General features: G+C 40.7%; 1 protein-coding gene across 4 annotated transcripts in view; it reads left to right on the top strand.

Annotated features, from left to right (window-relative positions):
- The window catches only part of msh3 (mutS homolog 3 (E. coli)), a 122,287-nt gene that overhangs the window by 83,339 nt on the left and 15,685 nt on the right, over positions 1-23,263 (top strand). For all 4 annotated transcript variants that reach the window (XM_042334566.1, XM_007899764.2, XM_007899765.2 and 1 more), the window contains one exon: positions 14,397-14,583. In XM_042334566.1, the coding sequence (XP_042190500.1) occupies positions 14,397-14,583 (187 nt within the window). The remainder of the gene's footprint in view (positions 1-14,396; positions 14,584-23,263) is intronic.

The following is a 23,263-nucleotide window of genomic DNA, read 5'->3' as shown; positions in this document are numbered from 1 at the left end:
CCTCATGAAGAGGTTATGTTTATTGTGAGTCTTGAATACAAGTGACATGATGGTGAGCTTTAACACCATTCATATCTGTCAGTAAAGCCAACAAAATTTTTCCCAAAGATGTTCTTTTAATGAGAGCTTCCTGTAAATATGATTGTGATTTTGTGTGTTCTAGGCTTGCTTTGTAACCCACAGTGAATGACAAAAAAGCATTTTAACTGCTCTTCAAAAAGAGAGCACAAGAGCAATCCTCCAGAAGCCTCTGTAAATCCCAGGATTTGAGGACAGTTATTATTGTGTTAGACAGAGGGAAGCTCATGGACTGCGTTAAGTAGATGCCTCTTGTTCTCTGCGGGTTCCATAGCTGCTTTTTAATTTTATAGCAGATCCACTGAGTTTTATTGTTTCAGCAAGCACTTGAGATATAATAGCACTGTTTTCCAAACAGTTTGTAACCTGAACTGAATGGCTTCTCGAAGATTCATTCCACGGGGCCTCTCACACTGTTTTACTAGACTGGGTTCAATTGGTCTTTCCGGTGAAGGATTACATTTAAAGCTAAGCCTATCTGGAATAACAGCAACAACAACAACTTGGATTTATATAGTGCCCTCCACGCCGGACGGCGTCTTAGAGCGCTTTACAGTAACGGATCCCGGGACTGAGCCAGGGGGAGGGGGAGGAAGGTGACCAAAGGCGCGGTCGAAAAGAAAGCAGAGACCTGAAAATGAGAAGGGAGGAAGGGAGTGAGGAAGGGTGTGAGGAAGGGAGTTCCAGAGCCTCGGGGCATAGTGGCTGAAGGCACAGCCACCGAGGGTGGAGTGGAGGACTCGGGGGACGAAGAGGAGGCCAGACCCGGAGGAACGAAAGCAATGGGTACTGTTTTGAGGAGAGAGGAGGTCAGAGAGGGAGGGGGGTGCAGAGGAGTGCAGGGACTTGAATACAAGGGTCAGGATCTTGAAATCGATCCTCTCTGGGATAGGCAGCCAGTGCAGTCTGGCAAGGACTGGGGTGATCGGGGAGCGGAGTTTCGTGTGGGTGAGAATGCGGGCGGCAGAGTTTTGAATGATTTGGATTTTATGGATGGTAGTGGATGGGAGAGCGGCAAGGATAAATTGTGAGTTCCTGAAGATGGTGGGCAAGCATTTGTACAACTAATCTCTAACCAGGTGATTCTCACTTTTGGTCTTTTATTCTTCTTGTCTCTGAATCAGAAAGTTGTGGGTTGAAGTCCCCATGCCAACTTGGAACTCGTATAGTCTAGACTGATACGCCAATGGATTGCTGGGATGTGCTGCACTATTTGAGGTGCCTTCCTTCAGATGATGCTCTTAAACTGAGGTCCCATTTGGCTGTTCAGGTGGAGGATAAGATCCCATGGCACAACTTGATAAGAGAAGGGAGCTACATGACTAACAATCCCCCAAATAAAATTGGTCATGGTTGTTTGTGGGACATTGCTACGTGCAAATTGGATGCCGGATTAACCCACAAGGCACACAGTCACTACATTTTACAGTGTATTCTGCAGAACATTTGGAAACGTTCTCCTGACGTGAAAAGGCGCAAAACCAAATAAATGATTATTATTCTTGTTTTAACTATGGATGATAAACTGGTTGACTCTGGTGATGTAAGGTTATGATGGGATATTTAGGAGTCCTGTAGCTCAGTGTTTAGAGCACTCGCTTTGCAAGCGAGTGACCTGAGTTCAGTTCCAGGCAGGGCGAAACCTTGGGCAAGTTTCCTTACTCCACACGCCTAATAATAATCCCTCCAAACCAAAAACAATAATAAATTGGTCATTTTCCATCTACGACTGTTTGTGAGACATTGCTGTGCGCAATTGGCTGCTGCGTTCGCCCACAAATATACAGTCAATTCACTTTACAGTGTGTTCTGTGAAGCGCTCTGGGATGTGAAAAGCGCTATATCAAATGCAAGGATTATTATTATTATTATTTCTATAATAAGCTCACATCATTAAAGCTAGGAGAATTTACCCATGATCGGCAAATCACCCCCCTCAAAATTCTGCTGTCCGTATTGTCACCTGTTTCCGTCATCACAGTCATTGTCGAGCTCCATTGGTTCCCTGTTCCAGTACAGATCACTTTTAACATCCTCACAAATACTTATTAATCTCTTCATGCCCCAGCACCTCTCCAACTTGCTCACACCCCATGCCTCCATCTTCCAGGTGTCCCTCAACCCCTCCGCTCTATCATCAGCGGGTGTGCCTTCAGCCACTATGCCCCGAACCTCTGCTTCAGTGCCCTGTGTCTTGCCCCTTTTGCCGTCTTCAGATTGAACCTGAAGAAATTTCTCTTTCACTGTTCGTACAGTCTCCTCCCCTTTCTGCCTGGTTTGATATCAATCTAAGCCATTGTTCAGTGCTTTGAGATGCTACGCCACGTGAAGAGCGCTGTATAGATACAAATTGTTAAATTTCTTACTGGATGGATTTATTGCATTGCCTTTATTCTGTGCTTTTTTGTGAACTGTTAATCGGAGCAACAGTTGGATGGTCACAGTTATTCTATAAATTTAAATTCCTCTTGTCTTAAAATGTTAAGTATGTTAAAATTTATATTTAAATAAGAAGTGTACCAGAATGATAATGCGTACATGAGGGAGAAACAATAGAGGGGTATGGGAGACTGGAGGAGACTCGTGTGGAGTATAAACACTGACACAGACTAGTTGGATTGAATGGCCTGTTTCCATGCTGTGTTGTAATTCTATGATAATATTTTGACTGGGTTGGAGGGTAGGATAGAAGACATCATGCCAGTTTTATTTTCAGCAGTCGTTTTGTTTAGTAATGTAGGAATCTAGATCTGCTTTGTCCAAGAAACGTTGGATGATGACTTCACTTATCCTAATAAGGAGAAAGTTTATCTGAGAAAGAGGGCAGAGGAACATTTTAAAAAGATGGATTTAAATGTAATTAATCTTTAAAAGCTGCCAGTTATGAGGCCCTTCAAAGTGTTCCTGCAATATTCCTTAAAAATGGCTTTGAGGGAATGAGACATGGAAAAAGTGGAAAAGTGCCACTGGGTTTTGGAAAACTAATAAACTGTACAACAGGATTGTGCTAATTATGTCTAAATGGAGAGAGGGTTGATTGGACCAGACAGAACTTGCGCAGTTGCTTTTAGACAGAATGAAACAATGAGCCGAGTGGAATAGAGGGAAAAAGTAGTACAGCTGGAAGAGGGAGTGGTGTACAAAGATTTGTATACTACAGGCTACAACAGTAATTTGCCTTTCATATAGAATAAATATGTCTAAGGGTTTTAACAAATAATCCTTGCATTTGATGTACAGTAGTGCTTTATATCAAAACTCCCCAAAGTTCTTCAGAGAGCTTTCTTTGAAGCATAGTGACTGCATATTTGTAAGCCAACGTAGCAGCCAATTTGCACAGCAATGTCCCACAAACAGCCAGGGGAGAATGATAAATATAACTGGATGATTGTTGGCCAGGAAACTCATTTCGAAAAGATTTGTGGGTTCTTTAATGTCCACCTGAACAGGCGGACAAGACCTTGGTTTCATTATGACCTCAAAATCTCTGATGCAGGACTTGAATCCACAACCTTGTAACCATGAGCCAAGAGCACTGCTCACTGAGACAAGCTGAAAAGTCTGAGCTGAGAACTGATAGTGGGCACGGATCAGGGAGTATTAAGTATGTTGACCAAAAGCACATAAGTTTCATAAAATAAGTTTCTAGAAGGATTCGTAATCCAGGGAGAGAGGACGCGAAGCAAAAAGATGTCGGAAGCATGTTATAGAATCATCTTAACAGAAAGTAAAGGGAGAATGAACATGAATTTTAAATAACAGAACATGAAACATTTAGAATGGATGGAAACTAAATTAAAAGATGCATTTCGATAATAGAGCGTTCAGAATTCAAGCAGGAAAGTTTCAGAGAATTTTGAGAGCAATCCATACTAAGAAAGGAAGGACATCAGTCATTTGGAATTGAGTTGGTATTATCTGAATCAACAAGGACTGCATTAGGGAAAAAGGTAATAATTCTAAATGGTTTTAATTGACCTGAATTAGAGTGTATTGTGCTTGTGGAGGCGAAATCGTGGCACTCTTACAGTACTGCGTCTTGGCACAACTTGTAGATAGGTGGTGACTAGGGAAGAGTCTGTAATTCTTCCATGAAGTGCAGAAAAAATTGGAGATTGTTGAACATTTAAGCATCAGTACTTACAAAATACAACACAAAATTAGATTTGTTTACTGCCTTTCACGTCAGGAGGACGTTCCAAAGCGCTGAATTAGATTTAATATAGGCCATGGGCTGGGGAAAGATATGTTCAACAGGTTAAAGTTCAAGTCCCACATTTCTCATCTTTTTGCGTTTAAGACCATTGTCGTAAAATGTAAGATTGTGCAGAATTTTGGAAAATAATTTGGAAGCATTTTTTTCTTGTTTTTGGCAATCTTAAATTTTAAGACAATGTTTTTATATCTAAAAAGGTGAGGCATTCCTGGTCTCTGGAGTGTCCAGGGCCAGAAACATCTCATTTTCTTGGGCTTAAAACCATTTAAATGAAATGGGAAATTCCACTTGGGTCTAGACTTACTCTATTTATGTAGCATTTTTATCCATAAATATACAAATATACTTTACAATATATTTTGTGAAGTGCTTTGAGAAATCTAGAAAACTTGAAAAGCGCTATATCAAATGCAAGGATTATTATTATATTTTAGAGCGTCCAGAATTTGGCAGATTCTTGAATATAGGCTTAATTTTGTAGCCAGTTTTCTGTAAGTTCTTTTAAGAACGACAGAAAACCAGCTTCAAAGTTGAGATTGAATTCAACAATTTGCCATTGATCTAAAAATCTAGACTCGGATGGGATATTTCCCCAATGGTGGTTAAAATGAGAAGGATTCAATTTGGAAATACAGTAATACAAGAGGGAAAGATTAGGAAAATAATCTTTGAGGAATTCATTAGGTAGCATACAAAGTATATTTTGATCTATAACCTTTATGTCCAAACCCTGATTGTTCAATATGAAGATTAAAACAGTTTGGAGGCAAAACCCCCAAAATGTGAAAAGCGAAAGATAGAAACATAGGAATAAATAATAATAATCCTTAAATTTGATATAGTGTTTTCATGTTAAGAGGCCATCTCAAAGTGCTTCACGGGATTTACAGCAGTGACTGTGTATGTTATGGTTATACATGTCGACACATTTAAATAATGTTAGGAATTGACTACCTTGCAGAAGTTGGGCTTTGCGTCTTATGTCTAAGCGTATGATATCCTATCATTTTACACGCTGAGTCATGAAATCCACTTATTTGTTTGGGGCCTTCAATCAATGATGCTTTCATCATAATCTCCCCAAAGTTTAATGGACATAGTTTGGAGAAGGATTATTCTCTTGAGTCATGTACTACGTGGCATTTTAATCCTGTCAAAGGACACTTTAATATCTAATTGCAGATACAGAGTCTAATTTTGACAACACTGAGTAGATAATGCCACTCATGATTGGACAGCTCCATTAAAACTCATGAGTGCATTCCGTTTTATTCAGATACAATGTAGGTTATACGCATTCTAATTAGTTCAATCCTATGTCAACATTTCTGGGATTATGAGAACCAATTCAGTTAATTGTGCTAAATGTCTCCTTGCAGCCCTGGAAAAGGCAGCTGAATAGATGAAACTGCAATATGCTGGGTTAGTGCAGCCAGATGTCAGATGTCTGGTTACACACGGAAAGGCAAACTTTATAAGTGGCATTCATTCAACTGTAAACTTTCAACAACTTAAGTTAGAAACTCTTCTTGCCTAAATACAGCCTTGTAGAAAATCTTGAACACTTGCCCAATGCTTGTTATATAGCTGCTGGTATGGACGATGCTTGCCTGGTGCTCAATTCTTGTTATATAGTTCCTGATGTGATCAATTCTTGTTGTACAGCTCCAGTGCTTATTATATAGCCACTGGTGTGACCAGTGTTTGTCAACACCTCTGTTTACCCAGCAGTAAATAGGAACCCGGTTGTTTGTGGATTGGCAGATCCCTTTTCCAGTGTTAATAATCCCATCAAAAAAAAGAATAAATTGGTCACTCATATAATGAGGAAAACTACTAGATTTACTATTTAATACCTGAACAAAATTGAGACAAAGACTTTAAATCAAGCGTGAATTGTCTCCCAAGACCCAAGTTTTCACTGAAACTTGAAATAATTTTAATAATAATCCTTGCATTTGATGTAGTACCTCATCACGTAGTCGAGACGTGTCTAAGTGCTTCACAGGATTTTACTATCAAGTCAACTGTTTTACTTTTCCTTCCCCTCCCCCCCCCACCTTCTCTCCCACCCCTCTCTCCTCTCTCCTCCCCTCTATTTTTCTCTTTCCCTCTCCTCTCTCCTCTCCTCTATTTATCTCTCAACTCTCCTCCTCTCACCTCCCCTCTATTTCTCTCTCTCTCTCTCCTCTCTCTCTCTCTCTCCTCCCCTCTCCTCTCTCCCCCCTCCTTCTCGCCCCCTTTGCCTTCTTTTACTCACACATACGCTCTCTATCTCACACACTCTCTCTATCCCCTCTCAAACTCTTTCTCAATCACCCTCTCTCAATCTTCCTCCACTCAGTTTCTTTCTCTCCCCCTCTCCCTCACATTCACTTCCTCCCACCCCATACTCTCTCCGCCACTCACATTCACTCACACTCACCCTCTCACACTCTCACAATCTCTCTCAGTCTCTCTCTGCTCTCCCTCTCTCAATCACTCTCTCACAGTCTGTCTTTCTTACTTCTCCTTTCTTAACTCTCACACACATCTCTCTCTCCTCCTCTCTCTCTCTCCCCACCCCCTCTCTCCCAATCTCTCTCCCATGCGCGGGTCACTATCTGCAATGGCAGGAGCTGATGGTTGGTTGCTAAGGACCCGGTTGATAAGAGACGCGCTTGTCTTCCTGACAGACTGCAGTAAAGGCTCTCCTTGCTGGGTCCTCCCAACCACCGGCTCCTGCCGCTGCGCTGGGAGGACGTTCATCGGGGAGGGAATGGAAGTTGGAATGGAAGGAAATAGTTGCGGGCCACATAAAATCACCCGCCGGGCCACCTGTTGGACCACGATGGCCTAAACAGTGCTTCTTTATGTGATAGCAAAATGGAAGTCAGGGCCTCTACAAACCATAACCCATCGCTTTCCGCTCGCTAAGAGAAAGAAAAATCACCTAAAAATAAATAATAATGCATGCATTTGATACAGCGCCTTTCGTGTCGGAGGGATGTCTCAAAGCACTTTAAAGGATATACCGTAAAGTGTAGTGACTATGTATTTTGTAGGAGAACATTTATTGATTCTTTAACTTGCAACATTTTTTGAAATTTCTTGACTGAGCTCATTTTCTGTTTAATGTGCACAAGTAATATTTAATGGATAATATACCAAATTGTGGATGTAAGGGCACCTGGAGGGTGGGTGGAGAGGGATTGAGGAAGAGGGCTGATAACCCCACAATATTTGTGAGCAGGCGATTGAATCATTTAAGATATGAGTCTTTTAAAAATAATGTCAACAAGGTAATGGCGAGTTTGTACAAAATCCCTGACAAACTTCTTTGCGACAAAAAGCATGTGCGATCTTTGTATGTTGCACAGGAAAGCTGGTAGGGATTTCTTATTAAGATTATGCGGACTGCTGTTATGATAAATGCACACTGTTGGATTTGTACATTGTACATTATCAACTGGGGTGAATCATTATTTTCTATTTTTTTCATTTCTAAACCCAAGCCTCTCTCAATGCACCCACATTTATACCTTGTTATGTTGAAGCGCAATATTTTTTTGTCTGAAGGAAAATTGAAAGAAATCTGCAAAATGTTCACCTTTGGCTTCCAGAAATCCATTCTTCTCTCACAACTGGTAATGAGCACATTTCTGCAAACTCTAGAATGAAGAGCACCTGATTGAGGAGGTTCCATGAAAGGTGCCTGACACAGGTTACATCCAAAGCAGCCCATGTCAACTATGAATTCTTTAAAAATGAGTGTAGGTAGAACATACTCCTTTTAGTAACTTGGAGCAACACAGGCAGTTTGCTAATTGCAACCCAGGAGGATTTGTTACTGTGAGAAACCCTGATGTTCTTGAGTATTTGTGGTAGGAGAGCTTTCAGGAGATTCTGAATAATAATAGTAATAATTCTCGCATTTGATATAGCGCCTTATCACATCTTCGAGACGTCTCAAAGTGTTTCACAGAATATACTGTAAAGTTAATTTACTGTATATTTTGTGGGCGAAATGCGACAGCCAATTGCGCACAGCAGTGTCCCACAAACAGTCGTGGATTGAAGTGACCAAATTATTTTTTTTTTGATGGGAGTATTAACATCGGAAAAGTGATCCGCCAATTGACTAAAAACCGGGTTCCTACTTACTGCTGGGCAAACAGGCTTGTGGAATAAGAAAATTTGCTCAATGTTTCGCTCTACCCAGGAATTGGACCAAGGTCTTCTTGCTTGCGAGGCGAGTGCTCTAACCACTAAGCTACAGGACTCCTTACCACACATTAATGGGAACATGTGTGGTTGGTCACTCTTGTTTCCTGATTGTTAATGGAGAAATGTTGCTCTGCTCCTTAAGGCATGTGTCTTGTAAAATGACAGGTTTCTTGTTTGCAGCTGTTGAGTGACAGAAAACCCGAAGGTTGCATTCTTCAGAGGATTAAGAACTCGAGAGTCCACCTTTCTTCTGCAACCACATGATCATGGTTGTTTGAAGTTTTTTTTTGTCATTTCTTGGGCATAAACCTGTTTCTGAACTTGGTGATTTACTCCACTGAAACAAATTTAGGTTTTGCTATTTGGAGGATTATTAAACATTGTATGATTTCTCCTGCTTTAATCAAGTCCCTTTTCACTTTTCCCAGTCAGATGAGGGAAGGTGAACAGGTTTAATTACTTTGCACAGAATATGCAATTAATTTGTGGCATAGATAACACAGCAAGGTGGTGGATACAAATGGTGTTAGCAAACACAAGAGAAAATTGGTTAGCTATTTGGCAAAGAAATTGATTGAGATGGGAGATGGAGTAAAAGTAGGATTATTTATTGCAATTTTGTTTACAACATTTAGTCAGATGGATTACAATGGTCTTTTCTGGTTCTACGTTCATAGGAGCATTGGCCACTAACCACTTCCTAAAAGGATATCTTTCCACACATGAATACATTGTTCTACAGGACAGTCAGAGGAACCTATGTCTCAGTTTGATTTAATCCACATTGTGCTTTGTTCTAATCCGTCTAGAGGTTTATGTAAATATAGGTTTGTCTCAACTGAGATCCAGAGTGTTTGGCTATTTCAATAATCATTAGCAGTGGATTGTAATCACTTGTAATAGCCAATTGTGTTTGTCTCTGACATTCGTGCCAAGCGAGTTGAAACAATCCCTTTAACTAAAAGAGCAAGATTCAGAATGTGGATTAGCTTCATTCTTGTACAACAATTTCAAGCATTTGTGACTCAAGTCAAAATATGAATCTTTTATTTATGGATGCTATAGTTTGTAATCGGATATTTATATTGAAAAAATAAAACACGCATGTGAGCAATGTGACTTTTTTTGTTGCTTACCAGAAACGTGAGTTAGAAAAGTAGATGTTCAACTTTCAGCCAATGAAACTATTTTGAGGAACATGTACTGGGTAGTAGAGGTATTGCTTTGGGATTAAAAGATCTGCCAAAATCTAATGCACTGGTGGAAATAGACTCGATGGCCTGAATCGCCTCCTCCTGTTCCCTAAAATTATGTTTTTCTTCAATTCTGTTTAAAAGAGAATCTGCCTGAAGCATTTCTGAATAATTTTTCTTCCCCCTGAATCCAGTGACCTCTCCTCCCTCTACATGGTATTTGCAGTACTCCCTCTTCACTTTGCTTCCGCACATATTTTGTTCCCCTTATTATCACCATAATCCTCTCTTTCTGTGATCCTCCTCCTTTGCTCCTTCCAACCCTGAAGAGTGTGAGTTCTTCCATGCATGAGCCAATCGAGATAAACACCTGTTCACCTACAATTGCAAAAAAAAGCAGTGCTAAATTGCTTAGAATATAGACTGATCAGAGCACATCCAGCTTTTATTAGGCACATTTATAATATGAATCAGTTTCCCAGCAGAATAATGATGGCAGACCATTTGATTTGGGCTGATAGTTAATAAATTAAAGCTCTTTTAAATTGGGTACATCTAGTAAAGAACAAATAAAGAAAGTTTGACACTTCCTATTCAAGTCTTCTTGCATTTGTTTTCTCTTTCTCTCTTCCACCCCTCCCATCACCACCCCCCACCCTCTGATAATCTCTGAGTCATTATTTTATGTGAAAGGTGGTGCTACATAAATACAAGTTGAGGTTGTTATCACCCACACAGCAACCTGCAAGTACTGACCAGGGTTTTGTTGTACCAGCTTTCGATGTGTGCTGTGGCAGGCTACAAATACAAATACTTAACCTACAGCTGGATGCTTCTAGAACAATTTTGAATGGAATACGTAGGCTATCTCCTGTAATGCTGCTGCTGAATATTATTAAATCCTCTGTTTATGAAGGGCTTTAGTGGCAGGGCTTCAGCCCATGCTAGCTGGTTCTTGAGCAATCCATCTTGCGTAGGTCGGCTCATTGGATAAGACTAAGGGGTCTGTACATTTAAAATGAAATAAAAGCAGCACTTGGAAAAGTTCCACGACACTAATAGCTGCTGCAAAAAGTCATTCACTCTCTCAAGGGCTTATTTTTCCCCTCTGAGGTCTCTTGAATCGAGGTAATGTACAGTGGGGGAAGGGGTTGTTTCCTGCTGATGATGCAGCTTTTGATTGATTGATTTGATGAATCTTGCATTTGATATAATGCTTTATCACATTGGAACGACATCTCAAAATGCTACGCAAGATTTTTTTTACTGTAAGGTGGAGTGACTGTATTTTGTAGCAAAGTCCCACAAACAGCCATGAAGTGAATGACCAATTTTATTTTGGAGATAGTTGGCCAGGACACCAGGAAACTCCCTTTTCATTTTGAATATTGCACGGGATCATTAATATTCCCCTTATCAGGCAGATGGGACCATGGTTTAAAATCTTGTCCAAAAGATGGCAGCTATAACAATGCAGCACTTCCCCAGTACTGCATTGGACAATTAGACCATGAGCTAACATCTTGAGACACTTTATCCAACTCGTCAATTGTAGAATGGAATAATTTAGGGATTCAGTATTTTCATCTTTCTTGTTGCTTTTTAAAATCAAATAATACTAAACTATCCACATTTTATCTTGATTTTCCGTGCTCCCCTCTCTCAGCAGCTCGGTTTAGTGGCAGTCACTACTACGGTGAAAATGTTCATTTTATTACATCTTCATCAGGCTTAATCAGTGACTTGCTCTCATCTGCTTGCTTCATAATGTGGCTGTACTAGAACTCATTTAGTGCATTTAACTCTGTGACTGTAACACCCTGACCTCAAATGAAGATTGTCCACTTACCACTTCACATCAGTTTTCATCAATGTTATAAATGTTAATTTCTTTCAATAAATTAATTTTAATATTTTAATATTCATAAAAACTATGCATCATACCATTCCATAGCATTTTCAGCACCCCTGCTTTATTTATGAAGTAAATACCCAGATACTATGAAAACTTTAGGTGTGTGTACGTGTGTATAGATTTCAGTCCAGACTTCAGACAAACTGATGACTCTGTTGAAGCTTTACAATTTGTGTTCACATAGAATGGATATTGTAAAGCTCTTGATTGATACAGTGAGCACTGTCACTAAGCAATTCTGGATAAATTGGTTATTGATTTCCCATTGCTGTTTGTGAGGTGTTTGCCCTCATAACTGTCACTGCACTATAAAAGTAACTTACTGTTTTGAGATGTTTTGATGTGATAAGGCTTGGCATGCGATATCAGAGAGCTACTGGCTTTTGTAGAATCACATCCCAGCACGATTCACTGATTTCGGGAGAGGAGGAAATTGAGATGTAATTTTATGTGTCACAGTAAACTTAAGATGTAGAAATGCCTTTCCTGCAAGAAAATGACAAATACCAGCAAAGTGACCTGTGCCAAAATACAGCTTCAGTATTACTTCTGCGGAACTGAATTTAACTATATTTGAGAATATATTTGAAAATAATAATCCCTCCAAAACAATAATAAATTAGTCATTTTCAATCCACGACTGTTTGTGGGACACTGCTGTGCACAATTGGCTGCCGCATTTTGCCCACAAATATACAGTCAATTCACTTTACAGCATATTCTGTGAAGCGCTTTGAGACGTGTAGAAGAGTGAAAAGCTCTATATTAAATGCAAGGATTATTATTATTATAATATAGTTTTTCTTGTTTATTTTTGGACAGTGTGAGTGAGTCAACTAACACTCTTTCAAGGTCTCTTTTAACTTTCACTCTTGGCAAGTTCTATCATTCATTCCCCTCTCCCCAGGCTTTATCATGTATGTTAGAAAAAGGGGAGAATTCCAACATAGACATCCAATTCAATACCTCCCCTTTCTCACCCTTGATAAACAGTAATATCAGTTTGTAAAGGAGTCTTTGATATACTATGTCAAAGGCCTTTTGATAATCCAGTTACACTACATAAACAACAACTTGCATTTATATAGCGCCCTTACACAGGGTAGAGTCTCAGAGTGTCACATGGCTTCCCACAGTCAAATGAGGATATAATTTTCTCAAAAACGAAGTCTGAGGTTGGTCAGATGAGATCTAGCTCTTCACTAACCCTATACAGGTTCGCTGCTATGTATTTTTAAAAAAATCCATTATAACAAAGCCCAAGAAGATGCATCTCTTTGGCTTCCTGAATAGAACTGCTAATGACATTTTAACAAGCCTTCCGGCATGTATGAGAATCTATTTATCCAATCCCAGATCCCTGACTACCTTAATGCTGCCTTTAGTCAACCTGCATTTAGCAGATTTTAACTACAGATTCATTAAAATTGGGTTTGACAGAGCCATTTGAAGTACAATCCATCTGAGGCTTTGGTGGCAGGAGATGTTCAGTAAATGGAAAGTTTTGTCAGGCTACCATCAGCCTCTTTACATTGCAATTTCACAAAGTATTTGTCTCTGTCACTTGAGTTAGAAAACTATTGGCACAAAGGACATGGTTTCCTTTCAGACTGCATTAATTACATTTAGATACTTGTCCTTAATACTACATTTCTCGCCTTGGTCTCCCTGCACCATGGCATTTTGCCTCCACATTTGTGGTTTTTCAAATTGCATTAATCTCCTTTGGTATTTCGCCCACAAAGTATACAGTGAATTCACTTTACAATATATCCTGAGAACTGCTTTGAGACGTCTCAACGACATGATAAGGTGCTATATCATATGCAAGGATTATTATTATTATTCCGTTTAGCAATGATACTCCTTGATATCTGTGAATACAATTTACATTTATGTAGTGCCTTTCATGTTGGATACAATACAAAATTACATTTGAATAGCGCCTTTCACTTCGGGAGGACGTCCTAAGGTGCTGTACAGTCAGGGATTTGAACCTGAGCAGGGATGAGTTTGGATTGGGGAGGGTGGATGGCAGGGAGGATGGCTGTAGGCACAGTCAAAGAGGAGGGTCTTGAGATGTGCCTTGAAGGCAGCAAGGGAGGGATCGAGATGAAGGACTGTGGGATGGAGAGAGACTGAAGGCCCGACCGCCGATGGTGGAGCGGGTCTAGTGGAGGGACATGGAGCAGGCTGGAGCCTGCTGAGTGGAGGGAGGTTCATAAGGGGTTAGCAGGTCATAGAGGTAGGGAAGAGCAAGACCATGTGGAGTGAGCCCTATAATGGGGTGGGTTTTGCTAGTGGTTTGAAGGATGTAGTAACCTATGTTTGTTAGCCCTGCTGTACAGGATCTGACAGCAGATTCTAGTCATGTTGACAATGCAAAAAGGCCATTAATGGCAAGCTCTGCGGTTTTAGCTGGTTAGACTCCAGCAGTTATCCCAACACATACTCTGAGGTCCCCAAGCCTTGGCTCTTGCCAACCTGTGCCTAATACTTTCCGGAATTAGGTAAGCAGGGTGTGTCCCTCCAGGGAGAGTTCGCATTCCATTCCAACAATCTATCTCTGGGATTTCTATGTGTAGGTGGGATGCATGAAAATCTCAGTTTGGTTTGGATACTCTTAAGCATGGTGATGGGTTTCCGCACGTCGGACACCTGGCTGACCCAAAAAATCCAGAAAGGCCCAGTGGCACATTCAGCAATACAGCTGCTAGGAATTTTAGAGTCGTTCTTCATGAAGTGGTGGTTGCTCAGTGGTCAGATATTTTATCCCTTCCCATTGCAGAATGGGAGCGTCTGACAACATCTACGAAGGGCGAAGCACGTTCATGGAAGAGCTTACAGAGGCAGCTGCGATTATTAAGAAGGCCACGTCTCGATCACTCGTCATCTTGGATGAGCTGGGGAGAGGGACCAGCACACACGATGGTATTGCCATCGCCTATGCCACGCTGGAACATTTTATTAAAGATGTAAGTGTTTTGCAAGTCAAGAACGTATTCATAAACAGCTTTACAGTTGTGAACAAGTCTGCATTCTGAGTGTGCTCAGATAAGCCTGGCTAAACCTCCACATGATTAATTTGCATTTTACTAGATAGGTGTTAACATTGAACTAAAAGTCAGTAAAATTGAGCTTCTGTTAAAATATCAGCTGTAGATGCTAGAAATAAGCAAACAGGTTCTCAGTGATTCAAAGCCAAACATGAGCCCCTGTAATTTCTGTTTCTTCCTCCAGCTCAATAACAAGGTGGCCACTTGCCTGAATGCCAAGTTTCCATTTGTATTTAAAAATAACTTTGTTTTCATTGATCAGTTTGGATTAGCCAGGTTTTCTTGCTGGATATAACGTCCTCACTGTTTGCATTTGAGTAAAGACTTTCTTTGTTTGGGTGAGACTTTGCCTTCTAGCTTTGAATATCTGATGTTGTATTAGATTCAAGAGACTGATCTGCACAATTCTGTTTCGGCATGTTTTAAATAATCCATTTAGCTGATTGCTACAGCAGAAAGTTTCCAGTTAGTATATTTTCTGTGGGTGAGGGAGAGAAGTCAAAACATGAGTTAATATCTCTCCATTACTACCCTACAACTCTCTTCTGATATCTCTCTTTGTTGCTAGTCCATCCCTCCCTCCACCATCCCTATACTTTGATATGAGTTGGTTGTGGCATAGTTTGGATCATTCATTTTGTTTCAACAACAACATTTGTATAGCGCCTTTCACGTAGGGAGGACATCCCAAGGCGCTGGGCAATCACTGTTTCAGACCTGAGCTGGATTGGGGAGGGTGGAGAGCAGTGGGGGAAGCAGGGTGACCGAAGGAGGGTCTTGAGACGGGTGTTGAAGGAGGCAAGGGAGGGGGCGAGGCAGAGGGACTGCGGGATGGAGTTCCAGAGGGTGGAGGCAGAAGGCCTGCCCACCAATGGTGGTATGGGCAAGGCGGGGGACGTGAAGCAGGCCGGAGCCCGCTGAGCGGAGGGAGCGGGCAGATTGGTAGGGGTTTAGAAGGTCACAGAGGTAGGGTGGAGCAAGGCCTTGGAGGGTTTTGAACTTGAGGACCAGGATTTTGAACTGTATCCTCTGTGTGATGGGAAGCCAGTGAAGTCAGGCGAGGATGGGGATGATAGGGCCACGGAGCCTGGTGCAGGAAAGGACACGGGCTGCAGAGTTCTGGATGATCTGCAACCTATGGGGGGAAGAGTTGGGGTGCGACAAGCAGGGAGTTTGCTTAGTTGAGCCTGGATGTTATGAATATGTGTATGAGGGTCTCAGCGGCCTGCGGTGTGAGATAGTGGCAGAGCGGGGCGATGTTGCGGAGGTGGGGAAAAGCAGAGTGGGACATGGCACGGATGTGGGGTAGAAAGGATAGTTGAGGGTCAAATAAGATGCCAAGGTTCCGGAGATGGAGTGTGCATCCTTCAATGGTGATACTGTCAGCGCCTGAGGTGTGGAGGTGCTGACGGGAGCCAATCAGCAGAGCCTCGGTCTTGTTGACGTTCAACTGTAGAAAGTTTGCTCTCATCCAGAACTTGATATCTGACAGACATTCTGTCAGGACAGCAGTGGTCCTGGAGTCGAAGGTGGAGGCAGAGAGATAGAGTTGTGTGTCATCTGAATATATGTGGAAATATCTACATCACCTGCCTGCAGGTCAATATTCTGGACACATTATCGTTCATATTAATATGATAATTATCATATAATATTGATGATGTCAACTTGAATGCCATTACATAAATGTAAAATTACATTATATCTTCTTGGCTGGTGCTGTATTTGACTACAAATATAGTGATTACACTTGACAGTAATTACCTTTGAATTGCTTCAGTGTGATAAAGTGCTATAATTTATCACAAATAATCTTTTTGAGAAAGTTTAGAGATAATCCTATTTAAGTTTGCTATTTTTACATGTTTTGAACACTTTCCCCCTATAGATGAGCTGTATACTGGGCAGTGCTTTCTGCATCACCGGAAGTGGTATTAGCTGAAGTGATGCCTCTTTCAAAAAAGAATAGAATGGCCCTGGAATCACAATCACCATTTCTGTATGAAATAACATGGTTCATTACAGGAAGTAACGTCAGAGGCAACCTGACGCCCCTGAATTCGGCAATATTTTAACCTGGGAAGCTGGCTGGTCGGTACTAGAAGCCGCACAGGTCAACAGTCAACTTGTAAAGTGCTCTATCAAAGGGTGCTCTAGCAAGGCTCATCTGTGTTTATAAAAAATAATAAATAATCCTTGTATTTGATATAGCGCTTTTCACATTGGGAGGATGTCTCAAAGTGCTTTGCAGGATATACTGTAAAGTGTGTACTCGGCGGGCAATTTGAGCACAGCACTGATCCACAAACAGCCATGAAGTGAATGACCAATTTTTAATTGGCCAATTATTAGCCAGAACAATGGGGAAAACTCCCTTCTTGTTTTGAGTAGTTTCATGGGAACTTTAACATCCACTTCAACAGGCACACAGGTTTAATGGCTCATCTGAAGGACGGCACTTCTGACAATGCAGTGTTCCCCCAGCACGGTATTGTCAGCCTGATCAATATGAGGTCAATGTTCCGAAGTAAGGCTTAAACCCGCAACCTTCTGACTCAGGAGAGATTGCTACCTACTGAGCTAGGTTGACACGCACAAGAGTTCATCATCATTCATCATAATCTCCAACCCATTTTTAATCAGAATATTTTACTCAGGAGACTTTTCTGCTGAATAATGAAACCTGATAGGATTTCACCCGCCACTATGAGCATCTACCATAAAAACATAAGAAATGCTAGATTAAAAAAGACTAAGGTCCATGTAGTTCGCCTTTCACCTTCGTGGTGGTCACATGCACATAACTCCTGAACTACCTATGTACTATATCCCATATTCCTACCAAAACCATTTTTACCTATATATGTATTATATAGGTAGGTGATAACTTACAAATCCCAAACTACCTGTGTACTGTATCCCATATTCCTACCAAAAACATTTAAAACTAATTTCATGCGAACCTTAATTTGATGAAATTGGTAGTTGTCTATCAGTAACACTAATACCCATTTACTTGCTGAATAAATATTTCTGACAGCTTCAAACCGTTACTGTGGGGATGCTGACTGATCAACATTCAGAGTTATGTCTCATGTCAATGTTGGTTCATCGCTGCAAGGGCTTTTCATGGAGTGTATCCTGGCAACGCATTTCTATTTTTACAAGTCATATTATGTTAAATTAAAATTGTACAGCATGGCATAATTGCAAACAGTGATATGCACAATGGGGCTGGGATAAAGGGTGTTTGACAACCTTTATTGACGACACCTTTTGGTCCTTATCTTTCGAAATGAGCCGATAAAAGTTTGGGCTCAGTTATAGTCAAGTGTAATTGAATGAGTGAAAGTTATGATCATTTCATTTAAATTTTATATGAATGCTAACTTGGTTCTGCGATATTACTCTGTAAACTGCAAAGGTTTCTTAAGGGATGAGTGGGAGAAGAGACTCTGTAGTAGATTGAAAGAAAGAGGAGCTGCTTTTTGCTTCACAGACATTCCACAAGATAGATATTTTTTGGCTGAAAGCAGCCTTGGGTGAAAATGAAGAACGTTGCTAGGCAAAAGAAGACCAAGATCCATCCAGTTTGTCTTCCACCATCCTGGCAGTCGTGACCCAAACTTTATATGGTGTCCTGAGATATTATTTTCTCACAGAAATCTATCTAATTTGTTCTTGAAAGAATCAACACTTTCACTTAAAGGAAGAAGTTTCCTATTCTGAAACGATGTTTCTTTTTGACAGTAGTCTATAACTTGTTAATGTCAAAATCAACTAGGCATATATAAGCACTGGTGTTAAAAGCCTTAGAACCTACAGAATTTACATGGAAAAATAAAGCTGCTCTGAATCCTGTCCTCATAAATGAAGACCAATTAAGGGTTTTACTCCAATAACTGTTAAAATGTTCTTGCCTTAGACTTGCTCAGTGGGTCTATTTATATCCACTGCAGCATTTTGTTTGCCACTGCTGCCTGCATTATAATGACTCTTTTTACACTTATACCATGAACGTTTCCCTAACTTGCCCTGTGTAACAATATAACCTTTGCCTTGTACCATGTTTTCAGTTTTTAATGCATGGCCCTAACGTTTTCACTGTTGCATTTTTGCAATTCATCTGCTTCCTGGCTATACAACTTAAATTTCATGCCTTGCTTGTAATCATCTTGGTCCTTGCACAATTTAGCATAATTTGTAGATTTGAACATTCTAATTTAATAGCTTCATGAACGTGTTTATAATTATGATGATCAACAGAATCTCAAGACTTGAACTCTGTAGTACTCTGCAACTTAGAACTGTCCCAATTATTTAGCCAATCTATTAACAAATGCATTGTTAATAAACATCACTTCTCAATTTAGCAATGGATTCTTTATAAGGTGTTGTAAATGCTTTAGGAAAGATGAGATGTAAAACATCCACCCAGTATGATACATTCTGAAGAATTTGACTAAACTTGTGAGACATTATGTTAGCAAATGTTGGCTTGAAATCACTGCTTTTGTAATAGATTCTGATGAGTTATAGCTATGATGATGTATAATTCCCAATGTTCTGCTTCTGATCTTCCTTTTACAAAATCAGATACTTTCCCATTTCTGATGATGTCCCTGCATAGGAACATGGGAACAGGTGTAGGCCATTCAGTCCTCAAGCCTGTTCCACCATTCTATTAGACCATGGCTGATCTGTTCCTCAACTCCTGCATCTAATAAGTTGTGAATAATTTCAGTCAACAACAACCACAAAATTACATTTGTATAGAGTCTTTCACATCAGGAGGACTTCCCAACGCACAGCTCCCCTTACTTTTCTTGAAGTATTCCTGAGCACGTTCCTTCTGATCCTGTTGCCTTTTGCATATTCGATCTGCAACTTAAGGCAACTATAGCGAGGACCAACGTTTCATGGTTTGTTCAGTAATTTCATAGAAAGTTTTGGAGCACCAAAAAAAGCCTCTTTCAGATTTTCTGCTGAGTATATGTAATGGCTACCATTGTCTTTGAACTAATTCATATAAGGGACATCTCTCAAGCAAAAGTCTACAAAAGAGTTTCACAGATGGGAGAAATGGCATGTAGCATTTAACTGAAGATATTTAGAGAGCAGCTACTTCTCGTGTTCCTTGGATAAGCATAGAGATCTGGCTTGACATCCTGTGTTTCAAATGAGAAAATTAAACCGTGTGTCTCCCACACCATCTTGCCCCTGCTACTGGAACTCTCTCCCTCCACCTCGCACCCTTCCTTTTCACTTTCTAAACCCTTCTAAAAACCTCCCTCTTTGACCATGCCTTAGGGCATCTCCCTCATACCTCCTGGATTTACCACTAGCTTGGATGCCCACTGAATCTTTGTAAGGCACTTTGAGATATTTAATTACATGTGTCAGACCCCCAAAAATCAGAGAATAACATTATAGAAATGAATAGACTCATAGAAGGAAGCTTACAGCACAGAAACAGGCCAATCAGTTCCTTAAATCTGCACTGGTGTTCTTGTCCACATAGCTATCTATCTGCCCTCCCTGTACCTTTTCATATTCTGATTCCAATTTAAAAGAATTTATGGACTTTGCTTCAAAAACAGCAGGTTCATCGACAATTGGAGTTAAAAGTGAATCTACCACTCGGATAGGAATAGATATCTCGGATGAGTCAGTGTTTGGTTAGTTAGGGCACTAACAAAGATCAAATGCAAAAACTTGCTACATGTTTACAGTAAGGTATTTGACATAGTTCATAAGAGCAGAACTGGAGGTCGTAAGCTTAAAATCGAAAAAGCTTCAGGCAAGACTAGAGATTAAAAGAAAGATATTTCCCCCCAGAGAGTAGTGGATGTGTAGAACCACACAACAGTACTTGGTGCTCTGGTGATTAACTTTGAAGATAATTGGATACATTTCTGCCTGAGAACAGTATTGGAGGATGTAAGAATGGGTGCAAAGTGAAGGAACAAATGCTCCATAGTATTTTTTTATGAAGAATGGGTGTACAAGGAAGGAGACCAGATTTTACTGATGCAAATGTGTGGATTGAACAGTATTTATGGTTCCCTTTGACTATTTACTAAATTCTCAATTGCAGGTTTACTCAAAAAGAAACTTTCGCCCTGAAATCAGGAGGATGGGGATCTTGGAATCGAGGTCACTTTAGAAATGCATTCGATCACAAGTGGATTTGGGAGGCTTCAATTTGGCAGTCAGTGGTAGCGGCTGTGTGCTTTGAGACCCTGAGAATGTTCACATTGACATGATAGCACCTCTTCCCCCTTTGGAATATGGTCTGAATTGCGACAGCATGGTAAACATCACTTTAAACAAAATTAATCAGGACACTGGGAGAAACTTACTTCTCGTTTCAAAGAGTGCCATGGGATCTTTAACATGCATCTGGCCAAGCAGATGGAACCTCAGTTTAAATATCTCATCTGATGAATGCTTGTGAAGGCAGGGAAGCTTAATAAAGTTTGCTAATGTGAATAAACTTTTTATTCCACTCAAACAGATAAGGGTAGAACAGAATTTGTGAATGTTGTGTATTAGATCCCAGGATTGGATTTGGCTCTGATGCTGAACAGCCTGGTGATGACTTTTCACCTTCAGAAACAACAACAATGCGCACTTATATAGCGCCCTCCATTGCAGGGTAGTGTCTCAGAGCGCTTAACAGTGGTGGAGCCTGACTCCGAGCCGGGGGGAGGGGGCAAGTGGCCGTAAGCACAGTCGAAGAGGAAAGTTTATAGGTGGGACTTGAAAGAGGAGAGAGAGGGGGCAAGGTGGGGGTATTGAGGAAGACTGTTCCAGAGTTTTGGGGCGTAGTGGCTGAAAGTGCGACCTGCGATGGGTAGGCGGAGGGTGAGAAGGATGAGCAGGAGGCCAGTTCCGGTCGAGCGGAGGCGCCGGGTGGTGGATTGGGGAGTGAGGAGGTCAGAGAGGTAGGGAGGTGCCAGAGAGTGAATGGATTTGAACATGAGAGTGTGGATCTTGAAATCGAGGTAGATGAAAGACTGACAGCCTTGTGGAAACTTTAATTTGTGAAAGCATCTGAAAATGTCCCCGGGACTCATCCACTGCAAAAGCAGTGCATTTTCTGAGGTAGCTCAGTCAGGCTGGGTTATCAGATTGCACGTGTTCAACAATCTTGTTCAATTGGTTGAAGCAGTCGGAAGGAATTTGTTTACAAAATACGATGCAGGTTGCAAGGAGGTCTGAAAATTATAGGAATTTTTTTGCTGTTGGAATTGTATTAGCTATATGTACAGATATATACAGTAAGCTTGTTTTATATCCAATGCACCAGACGATTTGATAGTTGATAGTGCGGTAAACTCTTTAGCACTGTTTCAAACCGTAATCCACAACAATAATAATATAATAATCCTTGCATTTGACATAGCACCTCATAGTGTTAGCCTGGCTTGGTTGGTAGCACTCTTGTCTCTTGAGTCAGAAGATTTTGGGTTCAAGCCCCACATTGGGACTTTGAACTCACATATTGTAAGGCTGTGTTAAGGCTGCATTGTTGGAGATGGCAGTCTGACTTTACACCTCACTGCTCTGTGGTACCTGATGAAATTCAATCAACAACTGGCACTTAAGATTTATGATGGAACAACTTAGTAACTATGCTTCTCCCCTCTTCGGAAAGAACAGCTGAGATCCATTGTTTTTAATATGATAGCTGCTTTACAGCAGCTTTGTTTGTGTCAGAAAAGGTGTTGAAACAAACTATAATGCGGACTTCAGTAGTCGCAAGCAGAATAACTGTCTCTGTTTGCATGTGCCTTGATTGATTAGTTCTATGTGTATTTGATAACAGATCACTTGGAACACTATAAATAGAAAGGCAAAAGAACTGGATTATGTTCAATCCCCACGGTACCGGTGGAAATTCTAAAGTCATGGGACTATCTTTTATATATTTCATTCTGTAGTTTTAGGTTATTCACTCTTATGTTGTATTCCCCAGTTAACCGAGTCTGCTTTCCATGTACCCTATGTTCTCTTCCTCCCTATGTTCCCTCCCTCCTTCACTGCGCTCCCATCTTTTTACCTACCTTTTTCTCCCTCTCTGCCTTTATCTCTCCGAAAGCAACACAAGTCTGTGCACTCTGTGGATTGGTTGCTTATTCCATCAGAGTAGCGTATGATTTAACGATCTTAAGTCTAAGAAACCTCCGGACATTATCAGACCTAGGCTATAAATTTGGATGAATGTGGTTAGTTGTTGACATCTTTGATATTCTGTGACATTTTGAGCATCAGTGCATTCAGGAGGAAACAATGCCAACATTACAAGATTGGTTCAGATGAAGAAGGCCCTCCAGGCCCATTTGATCTCATGCTTACAGAATGCCCACCCCACCATCTTTCCATCACAGCACAAAGCTGTTTTTCTTTTTTTAAATGAGTCCAGAGCTTAGCCTCAACCAGCCTGTCTGGTAATCTGTTGTACTTGTTAATTATCCTCTGGGTAATTTAAAATGTTTTTCTTGTCTAAGGTCCCCACTGAGATATCTCCTTTCAAACTGAACAGAGCCAGCTTTTCTAATTGTCACTCATAACTCATTCCTCTAACACATCATCT

This window comes from Callorhinchus milii, unplaced genomic scaffold (genome assembly GCF_018977255.1).
Source record: "Callorhinchus milii isolate IMCB2004 unplaced genomic scaffold, IMCB_Cmil_1.0 Scaffold1, whole genome shotgun sequence".
Classification (NCBI taxonomy): Eukaryota; Metazoa; Chordata; class Chondrichthyes; order Chimaeriformes; family Callorhinchidae; genus Callorhinchus; species Callorhinchus milii.
Note: the sequence above shows the minus strand (reverse complement) of the source record. Positions and strands in the feature narration are given on the sequence as shown.